Source organism: Rhinolophus sinicus, chromosome 16 (genome assembly GCF_057876585.1).
Source record: "Rhinolophus sinicus isolate RSI-liver-muscle chromosome 16, RSI-T2T, whole genome shotgun sequence".
NCBI classification, from domain to species: Eukaryota; Metazoa; Chordata; class Mammalia; order Chiroptera; family Rhinolophidae; genus Rhinolophus; species Rhinolophus sinicus.
This window is the reverse complement of record NC_142516.1, coordinates 16,078,601-16,100,622: the sequence shown is the minus strand read 5'-3', so window position 1 is coordinate 16,100,622 and position 22,022 is coordinate 16,078,601. Positions and strand designations below refer to the sequence as shown.

At 46.4% G+C, this 22,022-nt stretch overlaps 1 protein-coding gene across 4 annotated transcripts in view; it reads right to left on the bottom strand.

The window, feature by feature from the left end:
• Positions 1 to 22,022, bottom strand: part of ASTN2 (astrotactin 2) — an 839,436-nt gene that overhangs the window by 44,358 nt on the left and 773,056 nt on the right. For all 4 annotated transcript variants that reach the window (XM_074330924.2, XM_019731189.3, XM_074330925.2 and 1 more), the window contains one exon: positions 12,753 to 12,894. In XM_074330924.2, coding sequence (XP_074187025.2) covers positions 12,753 to 12,894 — 142 coding nt within the window. The remainder of the gene's footprint in view (positions 1 to 12,752; positions 12,895 to 22,022) is intronic.

The window sequence follows — 22,022 nt, the reverse complement described above, 5'->3', positions numbered from 1 at the left end:
TCTCGACAAGTGAGACAGCACCCCAGCCTTCCTTGCTTGTATGAATCTGTGAATGTTTCCCAGAAAGAAATAGTAACTTCTCCTTTTTCTGGCAGAGGCCCCTGATGAAACTCCCTGAAAACAGGCCTCTCCCTCCCCTTCTAGCTGGCCTCACACATGCTAATGCAAATGAGTCCTGACCCAGCCAGGGGTCTGTGGGAAGGCTGCCAGGAGCTTTAGAACAAACATGCAAAGAATGTTATTTCATTTCTGGCATCCTGGGGAAAGAGGAACAGAGAGAGGGAAGTTGGGCAGTAAGGGGGGCTGGGGGTAGGGGTGGAGGGAGAGAGAATGAACATGAATGCTTACTGCAATAAGAATGAAGCAAATGAAAAACAGCGAAGAAATTAATATGAATAAAGAGCCTACTAGGTGCCAGCAATTGACCGATAGAGTACTTTTTTTTTGGAAATTTCACACACACATTTTAAGTAGAATTCGTTACTCCCACTCTCTGGATGTAGGAAAAGGCTTGATCTCAAAAGTTAGGCATTTTTTCAAAGGTTACGCAAATGTGACATGGTAGTCAGGATCTGAATCTAGATTTTAAAATTTCAGATTCCATGATATTTCTTCTCGATGAAGCTGGCTTATTGGTTGTCTTTTGATAGATTCCCAAAGAAAACTGAATACAACAACCCACATCCTATGACTCTCTTCATCCACTTTCTCCTCTTCATTCTGCTCTGCCATCGTTCTAGTTCCAGATTCATTATCTCTTACCAGGGCTATAATAACAGGTCCCTAAGCCTCCGGGGCGCCAACCCACACTCCACCGAGATCCTTCTAAAACCCAAATTCGGCTTTCTTACTGCTGCTCGGGACGAATTAATGGTTCCTCAGTCTGTATAACAAGGCCTTGCAAACCCTGCTTCTCCAACCTCATAGACCATATATCTCAACTATCCTGAACTTTCTGCTGTTCCCTAATGTGTACTTCCAACTTCCCACCTCCTGGTCTTTATTTCAGCCGTTGCCTCTGCCTGCGATGCAGTAACTTCCCGAATTCTAAATGGTCAATGCTGTCCATTATTTCAGACACAGCCCAAATGCACCTCCTCCAAGGTACACCGGCTCCTCAAAACTCACATGCCTTTATTGTGGGGCAGATGACCCTCTACCCCAGGATAAGTAGCTGCTCATCCCCAACACTGGGCAAAGCTCTTTTAATTTGAGCCACACAATTTCAAATTTCAGCTGCACTACCGCCTACGTGAAGAGTGGACTCTGGAGCCAGATATCTCGTTAGACATATGTTTCTGCCATTTACTGATTAGGTGAGCTTGAGTAAGCCATTTAGACTTTCTGTCTTTGTTTCTTTGTATATAAAATGGGGATACTATAGTATGTGCCTTAGAGGGTACCATATTGTGAAGGTTTAAAGAGTTAGTGGACATAAAAGACTTAACACAATACATGGCAGGCAGTAATTGATAAATGGCCAATGGGGATTGTGATTGGCGGGCAGGGGTCATGTCATTGCCATGTCTTTGGCTAACAGCTGCAGATGTTTACATGAAGGACCGACTCCATCCATTCAACCTGTAATACCTGTTACTGACCTTTGGTATTTGCTGAATTGTGTATGTACTAGATGCCAGGCCGTGTGTTAGAGATTCAGATTCCTAAACCATGGTTTCTAAAATCTCTTCTACTCTTGGATCACTGACAATTTGCTATGATCATGCGAACTGTATTGAGGATGGGCTAAGGAACAGTAGAAGAAAAAAAAGAATAAGGGAAGGCACCTCTCGTTGCGTCCGATGTTTGGGGAAAACAATCACAAATTTGCCACATTTCATGTTCAAAGGACTCCTGGGAGAAGCTCCGAGAGAACAGAGCAATGTGAGCAGTTTTTCAGTGGGCAGGACAGTTACCCACATACACGTCCCCTTCCTGGTCCTCCCTGGTGAAGACCTACTAAAGAACCATCTTATACCCACTTGCTATTGAACACCTACTTACTGCCCGCTGGACATGCTAAGCCTGGGAGCTTTGCATATGTTAATTACTCTATATTTGTTTCACAACAAAAGGCTAGGAGGTAGAAAGACTTTCACCTTCCAGATGAGAAGATGGAGACCCAGGGAAAATAAGTAGCTCATAGACCCAGAGAGTGTCTGAAATTTGAATTGACTCTATGACAATCTGACTTAAGACCCCAGACTCTTAGCCTCTCAGACCCTCCAGAGGATCAGGGGCACCTGTGTGCTCGGACCTAGGACGTGAGAGCAGCAGGTGAGGTATAGTGGAGTCGAGAGCCCTGGTTGGTCCAGCCCAGCTCTGACACTGGTTCTCTGAGTGACCGAGGGCAGGCCCTGTGCCCTCCCTGAACTTCAGTTCCTCCTATAAAGAGAGAAGGTTTGGGTCAATGATATCTGAAGCCTCAAGCTCTATTAAGCTATGATGCAAATATGAAAGCAGAACGGGGTTGTTAGCACATGGGGGAGTCTGTCCTTGGGGGAAAGGAGAACAGAGCAGGGAAAAAAACAAGAAGAAATGACAGAAACCTGGATTCTCTCTGGCCTCTGAGTTTCTACACATCATTCATGGCGACCCCCTGCAGTCTGCTAACACCTTTCCAGGGATGACCTCAAGACTATTAACATCAACAGCCTCCTTCACAGATGGAGGTGGGAGTCGGGGTGGGGTGGAGATGGGGTGGGCGGGCAGCCCTCAGCAGGCAGGGATAGACCCACAGCTAAGACAATGGAGCAGGGAAAAGTTAGGCGGCTTGGCCTCTAGCTGGGTCCATTCCTAGCTTCAGGAGTTCCTAGAGTCCTAGAACAGCAGCAAGGAAAGGGGTTTCTCCTTCCAATCCCCTCGCTGTAACAAGGAAAAAACTGAACTTCAGAAAGAGGAAGCCCTTTGTCCGAGACCCCTGGTGGGTGGGCAGCAAAGCTGGGCACAGAGCCTAGTATGGCCTGTGACCCCCACCCCGGGACCCTCTCCTCATGCTGAGCTATCTCTGTTCTTTCTTCCTAATAAGGTGACCCTAAGGAAAAAGGTGAGGGTCGGAGCCTACCCGTAAGAGCCCTGTCTTGGATGTTAGGACCTCTATGTATTACTCCTGGCTCTGCCTCCACTGTGAAGTCTCTGGATCTATCGGGACTTCGGCCTCCTTGTCTATACACTGAGAGAATGGATCCAGATTAGAGATTCTAAATTAATGCCCCAGGCTAACTGTGAACTACAAAATTGATTTATGTGACCAGTTTTAAATTGGTTGCCAGAAAGTACTAATTAGGAGATTTCACTTAAACACCTAGATTTGGGGCTTAGAAGATTTTTCAACGCTGGGTCTATCTTCGCCCATATTACAGATTAGCTAGAGCTAAGTATTCTCCGCTCTGTTTCTAGCTGAGCACCGTCTCACTGCTCCCTATTTTCAAGCATCTCCATGTTGTCCCATTGCTGCCACTGGCAAGTTCCTCCTTACAAAGCCCAGCTGACAGTTTGCCCCATGTCCCCCAGCGTGCATGAGACATATGGTAGATACCCCCAAAATACATCTTTTTCCTGAGTACTCTGCAGTGCAGTCAGTTCTTAGGAACAGGAAAAGGTGCTTCCGGATGTTTCCAGAACTGCGCTGAGCCCATGCTTCTCCACTTTGTTCCAGCATGTGCCCCACTCACTGTGCCTTTTGCTGAGTCCCCAAATGTGTGAGGATCCCACACTCCCTCTCTACCTGCAGCAGATGGCTTCCCTGACTCTCAGCTCAACCCAGCCTAATCTCCACACCACAGAACACAGGTTCCCATATGGACTGCTCCTCCTCAAAAGCCTTTCCTGGCTCCCCACTGCCTGCGGGATGAAGTCCTGCATCCGGCATTCAAGGCCCAGCTCTCCCGCGTGGCCTCAGCTCCCATCCCTCCACATTCCCCAAGTTCACATGAGCAGTCTGTGCCCTGTCCCTCTGGAACCCTGGCTGGCGTCCCATTCCTGGATGAAATCCTGACGCAGTTTGAGGAAAGAAACAGCCTGCCTGAGAGTCCCCAGCAGGTTTTAGGAGCCTCACTGTCTGTCGGCTGAAAAACAGGGTTATTTTTCCTCTACGAGTCTCTTTTGGCTTGGGACACACGGCTGTGTTTGCTTCTGGCTTGTGGACAGCTCTTCCCCTCTGTGGGGCCCCAACTGTGCACTTTGGAGAGGTCAGCCTGACCTGATGCTAGATGGAATTGAGTCTTAAGTCACTAGGCTGCCCCCCTTACTTCCCACCCCCTTGACCAACAGGACAGGGCACCACAGCCACGGAAAGTTCACATTCCACCCAGGGTTTGGAGACATTAGAGGCCCCTGGCCCTGCTGAGCTTTGGGACCCTTGGCCACACCCAGAGTTAGCCTAAGTCCCTTTTACTGAGGCTGGGTGTGCGGGCAGTGTGGGGGAGGGAAAATGTACAGGATGATGGAAGAAGAGAAGTCCTGGACGGAATGACACAGAGACAGTGATGAGAAAAGGACACAAGAGACAGATGCAGAGACAGCAAGTAGAAGAGAAATACACACAGAGACGCAAAGAGATGGAGATAGACACGGGAATTCAGAGTGACACTGAGAGAGAGGCAGCATCCACGACAGGACAGAGAGAGGACAAGGGAAGAAAGAGGGGGAAAAAGAAAAGAGCCAGACAGAAACAATTTTCAAAAATGAACAAAAGGGGAAAGGAAAGGGGAGATGTTGAAAAAATGGGAGGAAATGCAGGATGAGAGGAAGGAAGGAAGGGAGGGAGGGAGGGAGGGAGGGAGGGAGGGAGGGAGGGAGGGAGGGAGGATTGAAGAGAAAAAAAAAAAAAAGGACTAAGAAAGTTTCACAATGGGAATAAAAAGCAGTCAAGAGCAGAACAGGAATTGTCAGGCCGAGCCTGGCTCCGTTCCCTGGTGTGTCCTGGATCAACCTTGGGCCTCAGCCTCAGCTCGCATTGGTCTAGAGGCCGCGGCCCAGGGCCCCGGTCAGCATGGAAGGCTTCCTCTGTGCACATCTCCTTTCTCCCAGGAGCTGCAAGTCCCCGCAGAAGATGGTCTGCTCATATTGGGGACTTGTCACAGGAGGCCCACTAAACAGATTGGGTCACTGAGACTGAAAGAAGGGGAGACATATGGAGCCCTAAACTGAATGGAGCGCTCCTTACCCAAGTCACACTCTTCTCTCTCCAATTTCTTGCTTCTATCACCTCTTGAGACGCAAAGCCTCTGAATCATGAAACGGCCCTTCAGGATGGTCCCATTCAATCCCTCTTCTAACGGAGGCCTCCAAGGTGGAAACTCCTTGCCCCAGGACACATAGCTGCTTAAGGGCCAGAGGAAGGCTAAGCCTCAGGCCTCTCGCCTCCCATCATCTGTGCAGCCACTTTTCAAACGCGGCCCTGGAGGGCTCCTGTTTCCAGTAAATTCTGTGCTGATTCTTGGCATGAAGAGAGGAAATGAAGAGGGTAGGGTAGGAATGTAAATAAAGGGAAACTTTGGGATTTCATCTAATATGTAATTACAGTACCCATGGCGGTGGCCCTGGCTGTCTCTGCAATGTGCTGCCCAGGCTGTGCCCGGGCAGGGGTGGTGTCCTGGAGCTGGTGAGGAACCCAGCAATGCTCTGTCCAAGACTCCTAGCCCCCTGGGCGTTTGGAATAGTGTCTTTGAGCTAGGAGCCGGGATTTGTTTGCAGAAACACATGGCAGTCTGGAGACGCTGGGAAACAATTCAGCAGATGAGAGCTGGGGATTCCGGGCATCTCAAAAATGCACTGGAAATGCATCCCTAGAAGGAGCAGGGGTCCTTGTACAGACTCAGGGTTCAACTGTTTGTGTGGCACTTGCCAGGACTGCGGGAGCAGGGCAAACTTTGGAGTTCAGTGGCAGCCACGTAGCTTTTGGTGTCAGGACTGCAAATCTGTTTTCCATATTGTTTCCAACTCATCTGGGCATGGATCTTTGCACAACAGATCCTGTTAAATGGCTTCTATCCCCTGACCCCATCATTTCTACATGTTCACTTTTTCTCATAATCTAATGTGGTCACGTCAAGTTCAGGCTCTTAAAATAAATTGTCTTAGTTCAAATATTGGCTTCTCCACTGACCAACTTTGAGGCTCTGGTCAGTCATCTCACCTCTCTGTGTCTTAGTAGCCTACTCTGCTGAAAAATGATAGTAACTGCCTTAGAGAGCTGCTTTGAGGATTGAATTAGGTAAGATTTATGAGAGAGAGAGAGAGAGAGAGAGAGAGAGAGAGAGAGAGAGAGAGAGAGAGGCAGATGTAGATATGGGGATAGGGTACTAGACCGCAGCGTGGCACACAGTGGCAGCCCCCTGAATATACGGTGAGGCAGTGAGTTAGAGGCGTGAGGGAGGGAAAGGGAGAAGTCAGTGTCTCCCGATTTCTGCACTGACTTGGAAATGTGTTCAAATCATTCAACGACTATTGACTGGATTCTTCATTGGCATTAGGCACTATTCTAGGTCCCGGGGATATAAGATAAAGAAGGCAGACACAGATCCTGCTCTATACAGCTGACAGTCTGGTGAGAAAAGACAGACAACTAACAAGTAGACAGATACTACATCAATGCAGCTTTAGTAAGCACCGTGGCTGTCTGTGTCTCTCTCTCTCTCTCTCTCTCTGTGTGTGTGTGTGTGTGGGGGGGTGTGGCAGGAGACAATGTGGTCAGAGAGGTCCTCTCTAAGGAGACGACATTTAATCATGGACATGAAGGAGAGTAAGGAACCAGTCATGGGAAGAGCCAGGAGAAGGCCATCCTGGGGAAAGGCAACAGTAGAAGCAAAGACCTTGAGGAAGGAACAGACTGGTACATTTCTAGCAAGTGTGCCTGGGGAGTGATGAGAAAAGGGGCCAGTGTCAGAGAGGAGGGCTTTGGACTGGTGTGGACACAATGGTGGCAACCCCAAGCGCAACCGCTCAAGTCAAGTATAATATGTAATCACAGAGAGTCCAACCGTGTTTACTCCTCCCCCTCCCCCCATTCATTAAGTGCTGACAGTGACCGAGACACTATCTTGTGCTCCTTCCCCATGAGCTTATGAAGTAGGGCCTACTACAATTCCATTTTACAGATGAAAACACTGAGACTCAGAGAGGTTAAGGAATTTGTCCAAGGCCACAGAGTGGGTAGGTGCTGGAACCGACTGCTGATCTCTAAGGCCTAACTCAGGCTGTGTATGTGTGACAGCGGGTGGGGACAGGCTTGTGGATTCAAATACGTCTATTGCCCTTCCGGTGGCTGCTCTTTGACAGAGTGATCGCAATGCGCCTTCATGTGCACGTGACCTGATGAAAAATTAAAAGCCCTTTCTCATGAACTCTCCAGCTTAATCTCTGCAACAACTTAGGGAGGTATAATTAATGATCTCCGTTTTGCGGATGAGATTCATTAGCTCCATTTTACAGATAAGAAAGATGAGGTGCGAAGTACCTTCTCAGGGGGCGGCAGGTTGCACCCTAGGCCTTCCCATCCCCAGGGTTTTTTCCATTGAAAACAGGGTTGCTGGCAGTGAGAAGGCCCTCTGCCACTCACCCCCTCACCAGGTACTTCGGACAACTCCACATGTGTTAGCGGACAGGACAGCGGCAGTACATAGGGTGAGGGGAAGGGCAGGTAGGTGTTAGAGTCAACATGGGTATGAACCTCAGCTCTACCTCTTCTTGTCATGTGCCTTTGGGCCAAATTTTTACTCCTTGAAGCCCCAGTTTTCTCATCGATCAAATGGGAGATGATGATGATGATACCAGATCCACAGGGTTATGGTGAGGCTTTGATGAGATAGCACATGAAACCTCCTTCACAAATTTCCTGGCACGTAGTGACTGCTCAATAAACGAGTGCTCTCAGAACCACCATTATCCAGGAAGTATTGGAGGCACAGAGACTCGAGACCGTGGTGTGCAGTCTGCATCCCCATCCCTGTGTGCAAGTCTCAGAGTTTAACCTTTCCATTTCACAGATGAGGACATAGAGGCCAGAGGAAGGGAGGGCCTGGCTCCAGGTCGCACTGGGAGCACGCGTGGAAGTTGCTGTCTGCCTCCTGACCTCAGGCTCTTCCTTCGCAATGCCTTCCCTTCTCCAGGGCCCTGCTGTTTCTTTTGCTGCTCTCCTCCAACGCCACCCACCCCTGCTGAAAAGGAGCGTTCCTCCTGAACCTCTGGTCCCACCACGGGTGTTGGCACATGGTTGCGGTACCCAGGCTCCCTTGGCATTCCTTTCATAGAGCCGAGGCCAGGGAGGTGAGGGTGGGCCTGGGGCAAGTCTCTGAATGTGTGGGAATGAGCCCCCCACCCCAGGAATCAGGCCTGGCCGCTGCTGCGTGTTTGCTCAGGACCCTTTGGCAGTCATCCACGAGGAGAAAAAGGCAAGGCAGCCAACACAAGACAGAGGCTAATTACCTTGGGTAATAGGAAATCGGGGAGTGGCAAAAGAAGGGTGTCTCGGCCTGTGGCCAGGCAAGGGCAGGGGCCATGGATGCCCAGCCTGGTCTGACCTCTGTGCCCTAAGGGGAGATTCCCGTGCAGGGTCACCCTCAGATTCCAACAACCCAAGGGTGCAGGAGCTGGCTACACTGTCAGACCTTCTGCGGACCCTCTCCCTTTGCTGCTCTTTGTTTGTTTTCATTCAAAAGCCAAACAAAGGAAACAAACAAGGAAATTCAATTTAAACAGGGGCCGTGTCTGATGTTTCTGTTTTGTTACACCAGGGTGAGCTTAGGACAGAAAATCTGCCTTGACTTTCACTCCTCCAATTGGTCTCAGCCCTGTGGTACTGTGCAAAAGTACATGGATGGAGGGGCTGCAACAGCAAGTTGCCTTTCTAGGTGTGGGGGCCACAAGGAGTTGGGATGGAGGGGGACAGATCTAGAGAGAGAGAAAGAGAGCGAGAGCGAGCGAGCAAACCTCAAAGAAATAGGACAGAGACACTGAGACACACACACAGAAACATAAATGAAGAGAACAACAAAGGCAAAGGAGGAATGATTCGGGGCATGACAGATAGACCCAAACAGCAAGCTATGCGGAAAACAGTTACACAGAGAGGGAATAAACGGCAAGGAGAGATGGACAGCCATGCAGAGGCACAGGAGGGCAAAACACAAGTGAGAGAGGTAGAAAAGTTGGAAAGGCTGGGTGGACCTTGGGAGGAGAAGAGACAGAATGGAAAGAAATCCTGTGGCAGAAGTATGCATTCCCAGAATGCTCAAGCTGGGGTCAGTCTAAAGCCCCTTCATTTTGAAGATGCTGAAATTGCAGAACAAGGACAAGATGCGAATATGTAGCCTGAGGTCCCACAGGCAGAAGTGGCAGTAGTGGGATATGAGCCCAGATGTCCTGCCTGAGAGACGGGTCCTCCATGACTGTGCCCTCCATCATTCCATCTTGTCCTTTCCCAGCATGCGTGAGGAGTTTGGTGCCAACTGTGCTTAATTACAACTCAGGGGTCTGGACCCATGCTTTCATTTCATCCCATTTCTCCCCAAAAGCTCCCAGATGGTCATTCTCTCTGGGGCTAGTGGGACTCCAACCTGCCCCAAAGGGAACAGCTCCCCAGGATTGTCCTTGGAAGAGACTAGCGACTGAGTCAAGGAAAATGAAGGAGGAAGAAGAAAGTAACTAACATTTCCTGCAGGCCTCCTAGAGGCCAGGCATTTTGAGACATCCTGTTTGTGGAGTTTCTCACTTAATGCTCTTCCTGACAGCCCTCTGACACAGGAACCCATTACCAGGCCCTTTTCCCCCAGGAAGATACTGTTGCAGAGCAGTGAGAAATGACTTTCCCCAGGGCAGGTTATGAGCACGGGGCAGAATCGGGATTTGCCCCCCAGCTCAGCTTGTCCTCCAAGCCTGTGCTCTTTCCACTGTCACAAACAACCTTTTTGGCTCAAGAGGAATAAAACTAATTTTGGTAAGGAACGAGCAAGCAGAAAATGAGAAACCCCAAGAACTGACACGGGAACTATTTTAAAACTTGAGACCAAGTCGGTCAGACTTGATGGGAGGAGAGCCGCCAGTGGGATAAGAGACCGGTCCAAACAATATCCTGGCTCCTTGTCAGAACGGCCCAGATCCCAGGGCCATTAACACAATCAAGTTCAACAATAAAATAAAGAAGAGTTCAGAGTTAGGGATGACAAATGTGTGACAAGCACATTTCCAGGACAGAAGAAGAAAACCTCTTCTAGTTCTCGAAGTGGGAAGCGAATAGGGGGTGTCAGGCAGTGAGGAAAAGAACAGGCGAGGGAAAATGTTTATCACTTTGAAAAGATGGCAGTTGACTTGTCAGCTCTCGGTGTTAACTGCTTTTGGGGTACCATAAAGCATTTCCCTGCTTTCTACATAACGGTGGTATAGGATTCCAGCCTGGCTAACACTGATTCGTCACGATGTCACCCAAGGGCGACTACCGGAGTCTCTGGATAAGGAACCACCTACCAGGGCTCTGTCCCTCTCTGTGAAATGCTCTCTCTCCCAGCAGCTGGAGAATGGAGGAGGAGGGAGTTGACATTAATTATCACCACAACGAGGGCAATAGTGATAATGGTGATAATGGTTAACACCACGTATGCTCCTATTGGCAGCTCAGCGCGAGGCGGAGAGCTTTTGTGCATTATCTCATGAAAACCTCTTGGAGTCCCAGGGAGCGGGACGTTGTGTCACCTACATTCTCACAGAGGACGGAATGGGGGCTCAGAAGGTTGAGAAGCTCACTCAGCGTCACATGGCTGACCAAGTACAGGACAGAGATCTGAACCTGGGTCTGTCTGTCTCTAGCCTATGCCTTTTAACAAGGGACCGAGGAACTAGAAACCAGCCATCCGGAAATCATTCAAAAACGCTGCTTTCTTCACATAATCGTAGTTTTTAGAGTTGGAGAGGGCCTTACAGCTCTTAATCTAGTCACATACTTGTATCTCATAGATGCAGTGACCCTAAAGCCCAAGGGATTGGTGTCAGTTCTTACTCATTAAGAAGCTACCGAGTCATGCTCCCTAGTTCCAGACCACAGTTGTCATTTAAACCCGGAGCAAATGCAACCTCTGGGAAGTTTGCCTGATGTCCCACTGGAAGAGACCTGCTAGTCTACTGTACCTTGGGGATTCCCTGACTAGAACTCTCACTGTCCCCAATGACTTTTGGCAATTCTGCAGAAAACAAGACTTGAGCCCCAACATCTAGGAGACAGTGGCAGATCGGAGTCAAAAAGCCCGATTTCCAGCTTACAATGATTTTCCGAACTTTAGTGCATAACGTGTTGGTTGTTACCGATGAGCCTGAATATGTCAAGAGTGCAAAAGAGCACCAGGGTTTTTAGAAAAGTCATGGCCTTCCAGAGGGAGTGGGGGTGGGATGTGTTTTAGAGGTAAGGGAGAGTCACAGATTGTGGAGGGACTAATATTTATTGAGCACATGCTTAGATACTTTCCTAGGGTGTTTCTTATTCAATTCTCATGCAACTCTGAAACCTAGGTTTTATTATTTCTGTTTGACGAAGGTTCGTAGATGTACAGTGACTTACCTAAGGTCACATAACCTAAAATGCCACCGCCAGATTTGCATCCACGGTCTGTGGCCTTTCATACCACCGTTAGGTCATAAGTGATCTGAGGCTAACAACTTTGTCTTAGCCACATGCGTCCTTGCGTTCCCTAGCACACTACCAGGAAACAGGACACTCTCAGAATGCGTCTGCTAAGTAAATGAGTAATAAATGAGTATATAAAATGCAAATGAATGAAAGAATGGATGGGTACATACGTGAATGAATGATGGAGTACAAAATGGATGAATAGCTAGATGGATGAATGGGATGAGTGGGTGGGTGGATGGATGGATGGACGGAAGAAAGAGAGGGATGGACAGAGGGATGGATGATTGATTGGGTAGATGGATATGCGAATGAATTGTTGAGTGAGTGGATAAAGGAAAAAATGAATGAGCTAAATAACTGTAACAATTGTGGTAATAATGCTGACTTTATTACCAACGGCAGCTTTCTGGTTGGTAAGATAGGTGTTCTATAGTTTCATAATTAGGGTACATGAAGAGAACTAGTCTCTAGAACTCTATGTTATCGCTTAGGATGGCTGCCTCCAGATGTGGCAACACTCATTGAGATGGAAAACTAAAGAAAAATCAGTGCCTTTTTCCTCTGAGATTGACAGATGAGTCTTAGAATGACTTCCTTTTGCATCTCCAGAAGTTTGGATGCAATGGCACTAATGTACTCTATGAAAGCGTGATAATGGTGCTATTTTTAAGGGACTGTCTACACCTGGTACTAAACTAATTATACGTATATCTACTATGTATATGTGTATATGTATGTATGTGCATATATACATATGCATAGCATGTATATATTCATCAGAGGTGATATCATGCAATTGAGACAAGAACACAAAGCAGGGGCTCCTGTCACAGCCCTCCTTGCTAACTTGCCATTTTCCTTCTCTGGGCTACAGATTCTTCATCAGTAGGAGGAATGGTTTTGAGTTCCTGGCCTCCCTGGGCCCTTCAGCACTAACCATGTATGACTCTGAGACTCACTGTGGCCACACTTGTCCAGTGGACACTTCTAAACCTTAGCATCTCAAAGTGCACACACAGGCTGGTCTACAAAACATTGGGTTAGCTTGGACAGATCATTCATGCCTTGCCTCCTCCCAGGCTGAAAACCGTCCTGTCTGCTTCACAATCCCCACGCACCCAGCATGTCTTACTTGTAGAGACCGTCGGGCTCCAGACACTTGAAGATCACTGAGTAGATACTGACTTCAGGGACCTCTCCATGGCTTCGCCCAGCTGCTACACAAGACGTGCCCAGGCCAGAGAGTAAGTCATCGGCAAAACTCAGGAATTCTCCTGGAAGGAGACAAAGAAAGATGAGGTTTCCAGCTCAGGCTTTGGTGAGCAGACTTTCCTGCTATTGTCCAAACCCATCAAATGTTGGTATATCATTATCCGGAGGATTAGCAGACAGAATAAGCACAAGATATGACAATGACACAGGTTAGTAGATAGCTACAAAGTCTGACAATTAAGTTCGCGAACTTGTTGCAATGCGGTTGCGAACCTTTTTTTGATATCAGAGGGGTTATTCATTTGTACCAACTGGACAAACAGTTAACCAAGTTTACTATTTGGAAGTGCTGAAAAGACTGTGTGAAAAAGACAACCTGAACTTTTCGCCAACAGTTCATGCCTCTTGCATCACAATGCACCAGCTCACACAGCACTGTCTGTGAAGGAGTTTTTAGCCAGTAAACAAATACCTGTATTGGAACACCCTGCCTACTCACCTGATCTGACCCCCAATGATTTCTTTCTTTACCTGAAGATAAAGGAAATACTGAAAAGAAGACATTTTGATGACATTCAGGACATCAAGCGTAATAGTAATACAACAACAGCTCTGATGACCATTCCAGAAAAAGAGTTCCAAAATTGCTTTGAAGCGTGGACTAGGCACTGGCATTGGTGCATATCTTCCCAAGGGGAGTAGTTCGAAGGTGACCATAGTGATATTCAGCAATGAGGTATGTTGCACTTTTTCTAGGATGAGTTTGCGAACGTAATTGTCCGACCTCTTTAAATTTATGCCAGAATTTTCTCAATTGTAAAGGGGGTGTACCAATACCTACCTTTATAAACTTGTAGCAAGATTCAATTGAGGCAAACTATTGTGTAATAAAAATGCATGAAAAGGCAACGGCGGGGGGGACAGTGCTTTCTGTCTAGAGTAAGTATTCTGATCTCTCACTGCCACTGACTTCCTCTTAACTGTTTAAGCATGTCCCTTCCTTCTTGATTGGAATTGCATTTCCATTTCTGGTGTAAGGAAGAAATTGGACTAAGAATGTAAAGGAGGTTTCATGTCACATGGTCACTCTTATGCACCAGCACTAGATTTATGGAGTGTTATATTGAGATGGACAGAAGCCTGGTCTAGCTAAGGAGGTAAGAATTCCATGATTGATCAGTGACGAAGGGCATGAGACAGAAAGGGACAGTGGAAGAACAAGGTCCCGGACTTCACAATTTCTGTATCACCTCGCCATCAGATTTCAGAAAGCAGCTGACATTTACTAGAAATAGAAGTAATGAAGAAGACCAGGTGAAGACTAGAAAGAATGACGGAACCTTTGGAATCGATCCTGAGATCCTGCCCTTAGCTCTGTTAAAATGTTGCTGTACAGCGTTGGCCAACTAAATTCCATGTCTGAGCCTTAGTTGTTTTTCCCTCTGTAAAGTGGAGGTGCTAGAATCACTATTAGGGTTTTGGAAAAAAATAAAAATAAAAACATAGATGTGCATGACGATTAAGTTATGAGGACAGGCACGGCAGCGCTATTTAAACGAGCAAGAATTTAGAAACAAAATGTCCAACGATGTAAAAACAGCAATATCAATTATAGTTCAATGATGCAATGGAATATTTTATAGCCATTAAAAATAATATTGTGGAATCATATGAAGTTATATGAAAGGATATTCATGACATATTACGTTTAGAAACAGGTTACACTATTACAGAGGAATCTAATTTGGGGTGGAAATTTTACATGTGCATCTATTTGGAAAGGGAAGGAAAAAAATATAGCCAATGCATAATAGCAGCTTTGTCTGGAAAGTGAAATAATGGTACTTTTTCTCTCTTATTTTTGCTTATCTCTATTTTTAAAAGTTATCTACAATAACACATATTGCTTTTGTAACAAGGAAAAAAAAATCAATAAAAATTACTTAAAAATAGATAAAGTAAATGAGCCAGACTAAATGGCCTCTGAGTTCCCTTCCAATTCTAAAATTGGATGATTTAGGAGCAAAACAGGCATGTGAGGTATTTTATACCACACAGTATGAAATGCTATGAGGCCTCCCAACTGTTGGTTTCTTGTTCTCTGTAATGCCTGCACTTGCTTATATTCTCAGTAATGAACAAGAGGAGGACGTCCATTCAACTCTGTCTTCTCTACTTGGGCTTAGGACAATCCAATAAAATGGAACAGTCATGAACAGCAATGCTGACCAAGAGTCTGAGACCCAGAGAAGCTGTGTGGCACTTCTCTCCCAGGGACCTCGTGGGCAGAATATGCAGATGGCTTCCTATCAGTCTTTCAAAGAGAAGTGCATTCTTCACTCACAAGTGAATCATGTAACACTTATCTAACTGATTGTCTGGATGGCCCTGGGACCCGGGTGAACAATCATTCTGTAACGTACTGGTCTCTGTGGTCCAATACGACAGATCTGATGAGCAGTATTTTTGTTTCCCGCTTTTTAGAAAGACAACATGCAGTTCATAGCCTTGATATGTAGATACCACAGTGAATGTCTGGATCAGGCTGTCAAGGGATCGAGCTGTCAGCTGCTACTGCCAGACAGACTTGGGACTGATTCCGATTTCCACCCTTTATTGCAAATCCCTTAACCTGTCAAAGTCTCAGTTTTCCTTTCTGTAACAAGGGGGCAATAACACTTTTATGAGTTTGGAGTCTAGAAAGAAAAGCTGAGTCTAGGAAGAAATCCTTTGTCTAGAACCAGAGCTTTGGCTAGAAAAGCAAGAGGTAAATGCAACTCGTTTTCATTATAGATTGTGGCATCCCCTATTTCTTCTGTAGGCTTCTTTCTCGACAAAATAAAAAACCAACGATGTGTCTCTTCCAATAGGTACCAAAGCAGAGCAATGTATGGGATGAAAAATGGGGGAAAAAAAAAGAGGGGAAAACATGAGATTATTCACTGAATGGAGTGAGGGCTTTGTTTTTCTTGGTTTCTCAGGATTCCAAGTCTGGCTGCTTCCATTTGTTTTCTTTGAGCTTGGATCCATGTCTGTCTGCTTTTCAATTTGTTTCCAGATAGCCATTGAAAGAGTTGGCCCTACATAAGGGAATTCAGGATGCTTGTGGCCTCTATTACTTAACTGTCTTCAAGCCAAAAGATGGTTGACATTCATTTTCAAATGGCCATAGCTTTCCAGACATTTCCATGCATTTTAGAATAATTTAGACCATGGACAAAAGCCCCATAAATACCAGCACACAGTTAGTTGTAAGGTTTATAGGTTTAGTTCACGTGAAGAAACTGGATAATACAGAGTAGATAACTAATCAAATCAAGGACATATAAGGATATTTAGGGCCCAATTCTATTTGGGACTATCTATAAGTAAGAAACTTCAAATTAAAAGAGTTTAAAGGAACGGAACTGACTTTTAGTACCAATCTTTCTTTTCTCTATTTAATCCTCACAGTACACAACCCTAATGAGTTAAATTTTGGTATCTCTGTTGGACAGCTGAGGTTAAGTGCACAGATTTAGGAAGGGACAGAGCTGAGATTTGAACCCATATCCTCCTATCTCTGGAGACTTACCTTTTCTTTTATACTATGCTGCCTCCTAGAGAAAGTTTAAAAAATGATAGTGCTAGAAAGAGAGCTTTCTCAATTCTGTTCAATTTGTGATTGAATTCCTGCCACTCCCTTAGTTCTGTGGGTTTGAGGAATGAAACGACAAAAGAAATGTTCTCTGACCTTCTATAGCTTGTAATCTGACAACAGGAAGGGTTGTTAAATATAAAAATAGACCCATAAAGTAAATTGTAATACTGCTTTTCTTGTCACTCTCTTCCAGGTGGTTGAAATGCAACCTAGGTGGAGGCAGGTGAATGAAGCAACCCTTCACTCTCCTTGCTCACCTAGTGTGTCTGTGTGTATATAGGGTGGGGAGGGGATAAGAAAGGCCTGGGGGCTTCCCAATGCACAAATGCAAATCAGTGCAATTCAACACATGTATTGTGGTTCCAGAATATAAGATGTCCCGCATCTGGCAGGAGTACAATTGAATGAACAGTAATAGGATGCAGTGGTTAAGAGGCTGGACTCTGAATTTGCACTGCCTAGGATTGAATCCTGGTACCCTCTCACTGCCAGCTTGCCTTGGGCAGGTTCTATTTTCTCATATGTGAAATGGGTATAATAATAGCATCTAACTTACAGTGTTGTTGTGAATATCATATGAAAGGCTGCATATATTGTTTACATGCCAAATAGCCCAATGTCTGTCATACACTAATAGCTCAAAAATATATCAACGGCCATTATTATTTATGTTATTATTGTTGTCATAACCGAGGAGAGACAAGGACCCTTAAAGATGATTTCTTTTTTTTTTTTTTTAAAGATGATTTCTTATCCAACCTGTTCCTTTTCCAGGTGACAAAACGGAAGCCCAGAGAAGGAAAGATGCATGCCCAAAGCCATACATAGAGTAGGAGGTAGCCTCGGAACAAAAACTTATCTCTTAACTCCCACAGCCTATGAGATAATTCATGTCATTCAACCCATGAGATTATATTGCTGAGAATTGAAGAGCTTCCAAAGTTGCCCCACAAGCCCTTGTTCCTCTTCAGTTTCTGACCAACGTTATTCAACATGCATTTGAGCTGTATTTCCTGGGCAGGTACTATGTGCCAGGCACCGTCCTAGGCACTCGGTTCTACCTGGCTCTCTTATTAAATGCGGAATCTCTGAGAAAGATGGAAAGCCCAGGAGAGACAGAAGGAGTTTAATAGGTTTCCAGCCCGTAATATAGTCTAACAGTGGCTTGCAAATTAGAAAGCTAGAACTCCAGGGGGGTAAGAAGGAATGACAAATGTGGCAGGGGATAAGTCTGTCTCCTCTATCCCCACACTGACCTTCAGCCAGATCAACTCCACTTTGATCTCTTTTATATACTGATGGTCCATGTTTTATTTAGGTTGGGGAAAAAACTGTTTTCAAAAGCTTGGCTTAAAAGTTTTATGGCTCAAAATGTTTGAATCCTAAAACCCTGCCACATTCCCTGATAGAAACACAGAGGTTTCGGAATGTTGCAGCCCCATTCAAGGCTTTGCAGCCACTCTGGGGCAGAGTGCATCACACTGCAAGTCTGCATCTGACATCCCTGTGCCTTAAACTAGGATACTCTTCCTAGGCTGCCATTGTCCCCTCCTCCCTGGGACATTGCTATGGCAGAACCCTCTGCTGCCGCCTCACCGTGCCTGTCCAAGACTCTAACATTCTTTTTCTGTTTTTCTTTCCTTGAAAACAGATAGGGAGTTGGGAGTCGCTGTACAGGAATGTGCCTGTTCCCCATTACGGCTCTTCTGGGGCTGTAATCCGAGTGGGCTCGGGCCAGACCCCCACACATTTCTTTATCCACTCAGACCTGAGCCTTGCTCTCATTACAATCCACAGAAAAGGTCAATCATGATTCTGCTGAAGCTTCAGAACCAACCCCACCAAGCACAGAGCAGCTTTTCTAAAGGCCCCACCTCCTACCTCAGTTCTCTCTCTCCTGCTCCGTTCATCACCGTTCATCACCCCCTCAATCCTCTTCCTCCTCTTTCCCTCTCCCGCTCTCGCTCCCTTCACCCTCTCCCTGCGGATTGAGGTCACAGTCAAAGCTGGCCACAAGAGCAAATTGAAAACAGGTTGGGAGAAAAACAGCAAAGAAATTCCAAAATGGAAGGGGCGGGAGCAGTGAGTTATTTAGCCCAGGTGGGGAGAAAGGTCCCGAGCTCAGGACTCCACACTCTTTTCAGGAAACACCAAGGGGAATTAGAAGCCACTCTGGGCTGGCCTCTGTCTAACCTGCACACACTCCTTGCTGGGGTGCCCAGGGAGAAGCAGGGCTCTGCATCTCCGCACCTTTCCTTTACTTGGGCAAGTGGAGACATTCATTCAGAGAACTTGTCAGTGACAAAATGCGTCTTGGAGGGCCTCACACCTATCAGCTACTGTGGATTCATTTCTTCCAAAACACGAAGCTATTGTAAATGGAGAGTGATGGTGCTCGCCGTTAGCCTGACGGTTATGCGAGGTGGTGGGAAGAGAGTGGGTTTGAGGGGTACAAGAGACCTGGTTTTGAAGCCAGGCTACATCATTTCATGAACTATGTTATCTAGGGATGGGTGATTACACTCTCAGAGACTGTGTCTTCATCTGGAAAATGAATGGTCCTCAGAGAATCGGGCAAGGAAGAAATAAGATAATGTATACAATATACCTGCCACATGGATGGTTTGTGAACGTTACTGCCCCGGCACACCTGCCACCTCTCCCCTATCAGGTCTTCTCAGTTTGTTTCATAAATTTGTAGTGGTCAAACTCAGCTGCTTTTATTATGTGACAATTAACTCCTAGAACCTTCCCTTTTTTTTTTGCAAAAGGAAGTCATTTTTAAAAGGAAGGAAGGAAGGAAGGAAGGAAGGAAGGAAGGAAGGAAGGAAGGAAGGAAGGAAGGAAGGAAGGGAGAAGGGAGGAAGGAGAGAGTGAAAGGAAATGTTTATTTAGTTCTTATTATGTGGCATCGACACTGCTTGACAATTTTACTTATACTGTCTTCATTAAACATTCAAAACAACCCTGTCTTGATTAATATTCAATACAACCTAATGAATTAGGTTAATTGAGCTTTCACAAATGAGGAAATTGGTTCAGGGAAAGTTAAACAATTTCCCTAACAAAATCCCCTAGAAACAGTAAAGGCTAGAACCAGGATTTGAGATTCAAAGTCTGTGTTTTTCCTGCTACGCATTGACCTACAGACTGTGAGATTCTGTCAGCAGTAGCTGTGTTTTGGTCACCTCTGTGGCGCCAGCACCCAGCATAAGACTGGCCACACAGATATTTGTGGAATTCTGTGAAACTGAACTTCAGTGCTTTAAGCCTGACCCGCCCTCATCTCACTAACACGAGCACCTGGCATGAGGACTCTGCCTGAGAAGAGCCAGCCTGCCTCCTGTGTGACCTCTTTGGGGAGAGCACTGGACTCCCGTGGGACAGGAGAGAAGGGACCGTCAGGACAAAAGTCCTCCAAAAACAACGATGGTGGTCTAGCAAATATCCACGTAGAGCTCCTATGTGCCAGGCATTGTATGAAGGGACTTCAGGCTCATCCTCACGGCAGTCCCGGGTAGACATCTGTTGGTTTGACTTCCTCTAAACCCATGCATCCTTCTACTAATAGCGCCCCAGGGTTCCACGGGGGAACCATCTCTCCTCCAATTGTAGTCCATCTAATTGAGGTGACACGCAGCCCTCCTCCCTCCTCCAGAGACGGACATGTGATCAGTGCTCTGATGTTCCATGTCAAGAGGCCACACAGAGATGAACAAGTGACCCAGGCTCAATCAGACGAACTCCCGGGAAACAGACCAAGTCCTGATGACATCACTTGAAGCATTAAATCAATTGTATCTGAACCATTAAGAGATAAACCCTTGGATATTTCAAATATATGTGTCAATATTTTTCCTTTTCTGCCCAGACTAGTTTCCATTTGTTTTCTGTTACTTGCAGCCAGGAGGCCTACGAGATACAAATCCTATGAGGTCTATTTTAGGATTACCATTTTATACATTAAAAAAAAAAAATGTTCACAGGTCTTACACAAGTTGCTCAAGGTCACACTCCATTTAAATAACAAGACTGGCTTCAAATCCAGAGCTGTCAGGCTCCAAACTCTGAGCGCTTCCTATCATAAAATACCACCCAGGACAAGGGACACCAAGAGTCTCTTACTGAACAAAAATCACCGAGTACTTCCAGTGTCATGCTTCCTACGGCCCCATCTTCTGACCTCACTTCTGACCACATCGCCCCTGCACCCTTCCTCACTTGTCCTCTTCAGCCATGTTGGCAGCCTTCCTTCTTCTCTAATAGGCCAAGCACATTCCTACCCCAGGGTCTCCACGCCTGGAGAGCTTCTCCCCTACTTTGGCATGGCTCACTCCCTTTCCTTATCTGGATCACGGCTTAAACGTCATTTCCGCAGAAGGCCCCCTCCAGCGCCTCAATCTAATCTCATCACTCGGTTCCTTTCCTCTACTCTCCTTCTTTTCATTAAGCTTACCTTGTTTTCTCATATACTGACGAATTTCGATATTGTCTGTATCTCCCACTGTAAGCCCCCTGAGAAAGGGACTTCGCCCATTCACCATGGCGCCTGCACATTGCAGGTCCTCCATAAATATGTGTCTAGGGAGTGCACGGATCTGCTGTGTACTGTAAACGGAGCTGATGGTTGGGAACAGCATGAAGAAGAATGTCTTCGTCTGCGTTCCTTGGAAAGCAGCGCCTAAGAGAAGGGCTTAGGTGCAGGTGCTTTATTTGGGAGGTGATTGTAAGAAGCAGTCCTGGGGAAAGGGAAGAATGAGGCAGAGACGAGGACACATCAATATAGAGGTGCATATCATTAGGTTTGCAGCTATGAGTAATGGGGGGTCTGTTCTACAGGGACCTTCTAGGAAGTGAACGGGATGTTTCCCAGAATTGTTTGGCTGAAAGTTGGGGAGTCAAAGCATGTCTCCCCTGATTCCTGATGACCATGCGTTGGGAGTCTCCCTGGGAGTGTGAGTTTCCCCACACTTTATTATTATTATTATTATTTTTAGCGGTGCTTGTACACAGGCCTAGAGAGCCCCCTTAGCCTCGTGCAAGGCGAAGGGGCAGACATTGGAAGCGTGCATTGGAGGTCATTGGCAGCACAAGTTGAGCCTGGCTGTGGACAGAACTGCCCACCACAGCTATACCTGAAATAGCCATGGGCCGAGAGGATATAGCATAGCCCCTGTGGGGTCTGCTACAAAGACCCAATCTCTGCCTTTAAGGACTTTATGGAAAGAATGACTGATGTGCCTTCTTCACTGAGGTCTAGGACAGACCTGTCAGCTCCACTGTTGAAACAGTCCACACACAGTTCTTGGACACCCACTAGTGCCAGGGAAAGGACTGCCCACGATGGACACAGCCACAGCCCCTTCCCTGAGCAAGGCAGAATGGTCATGGTTGTTTTTACGAGTGAGCCATCAGAGTCCTGCAACTTATTATTAATACAGAATTTAAGAATATTAACCTCAGCGTTAATGTGTGCTTGGCTAATAGAGCCTGCCCTTTCCTTCAGTTGGATTAATTAGGGCCATAAAAGCCCTCGTCATCCCCACCATC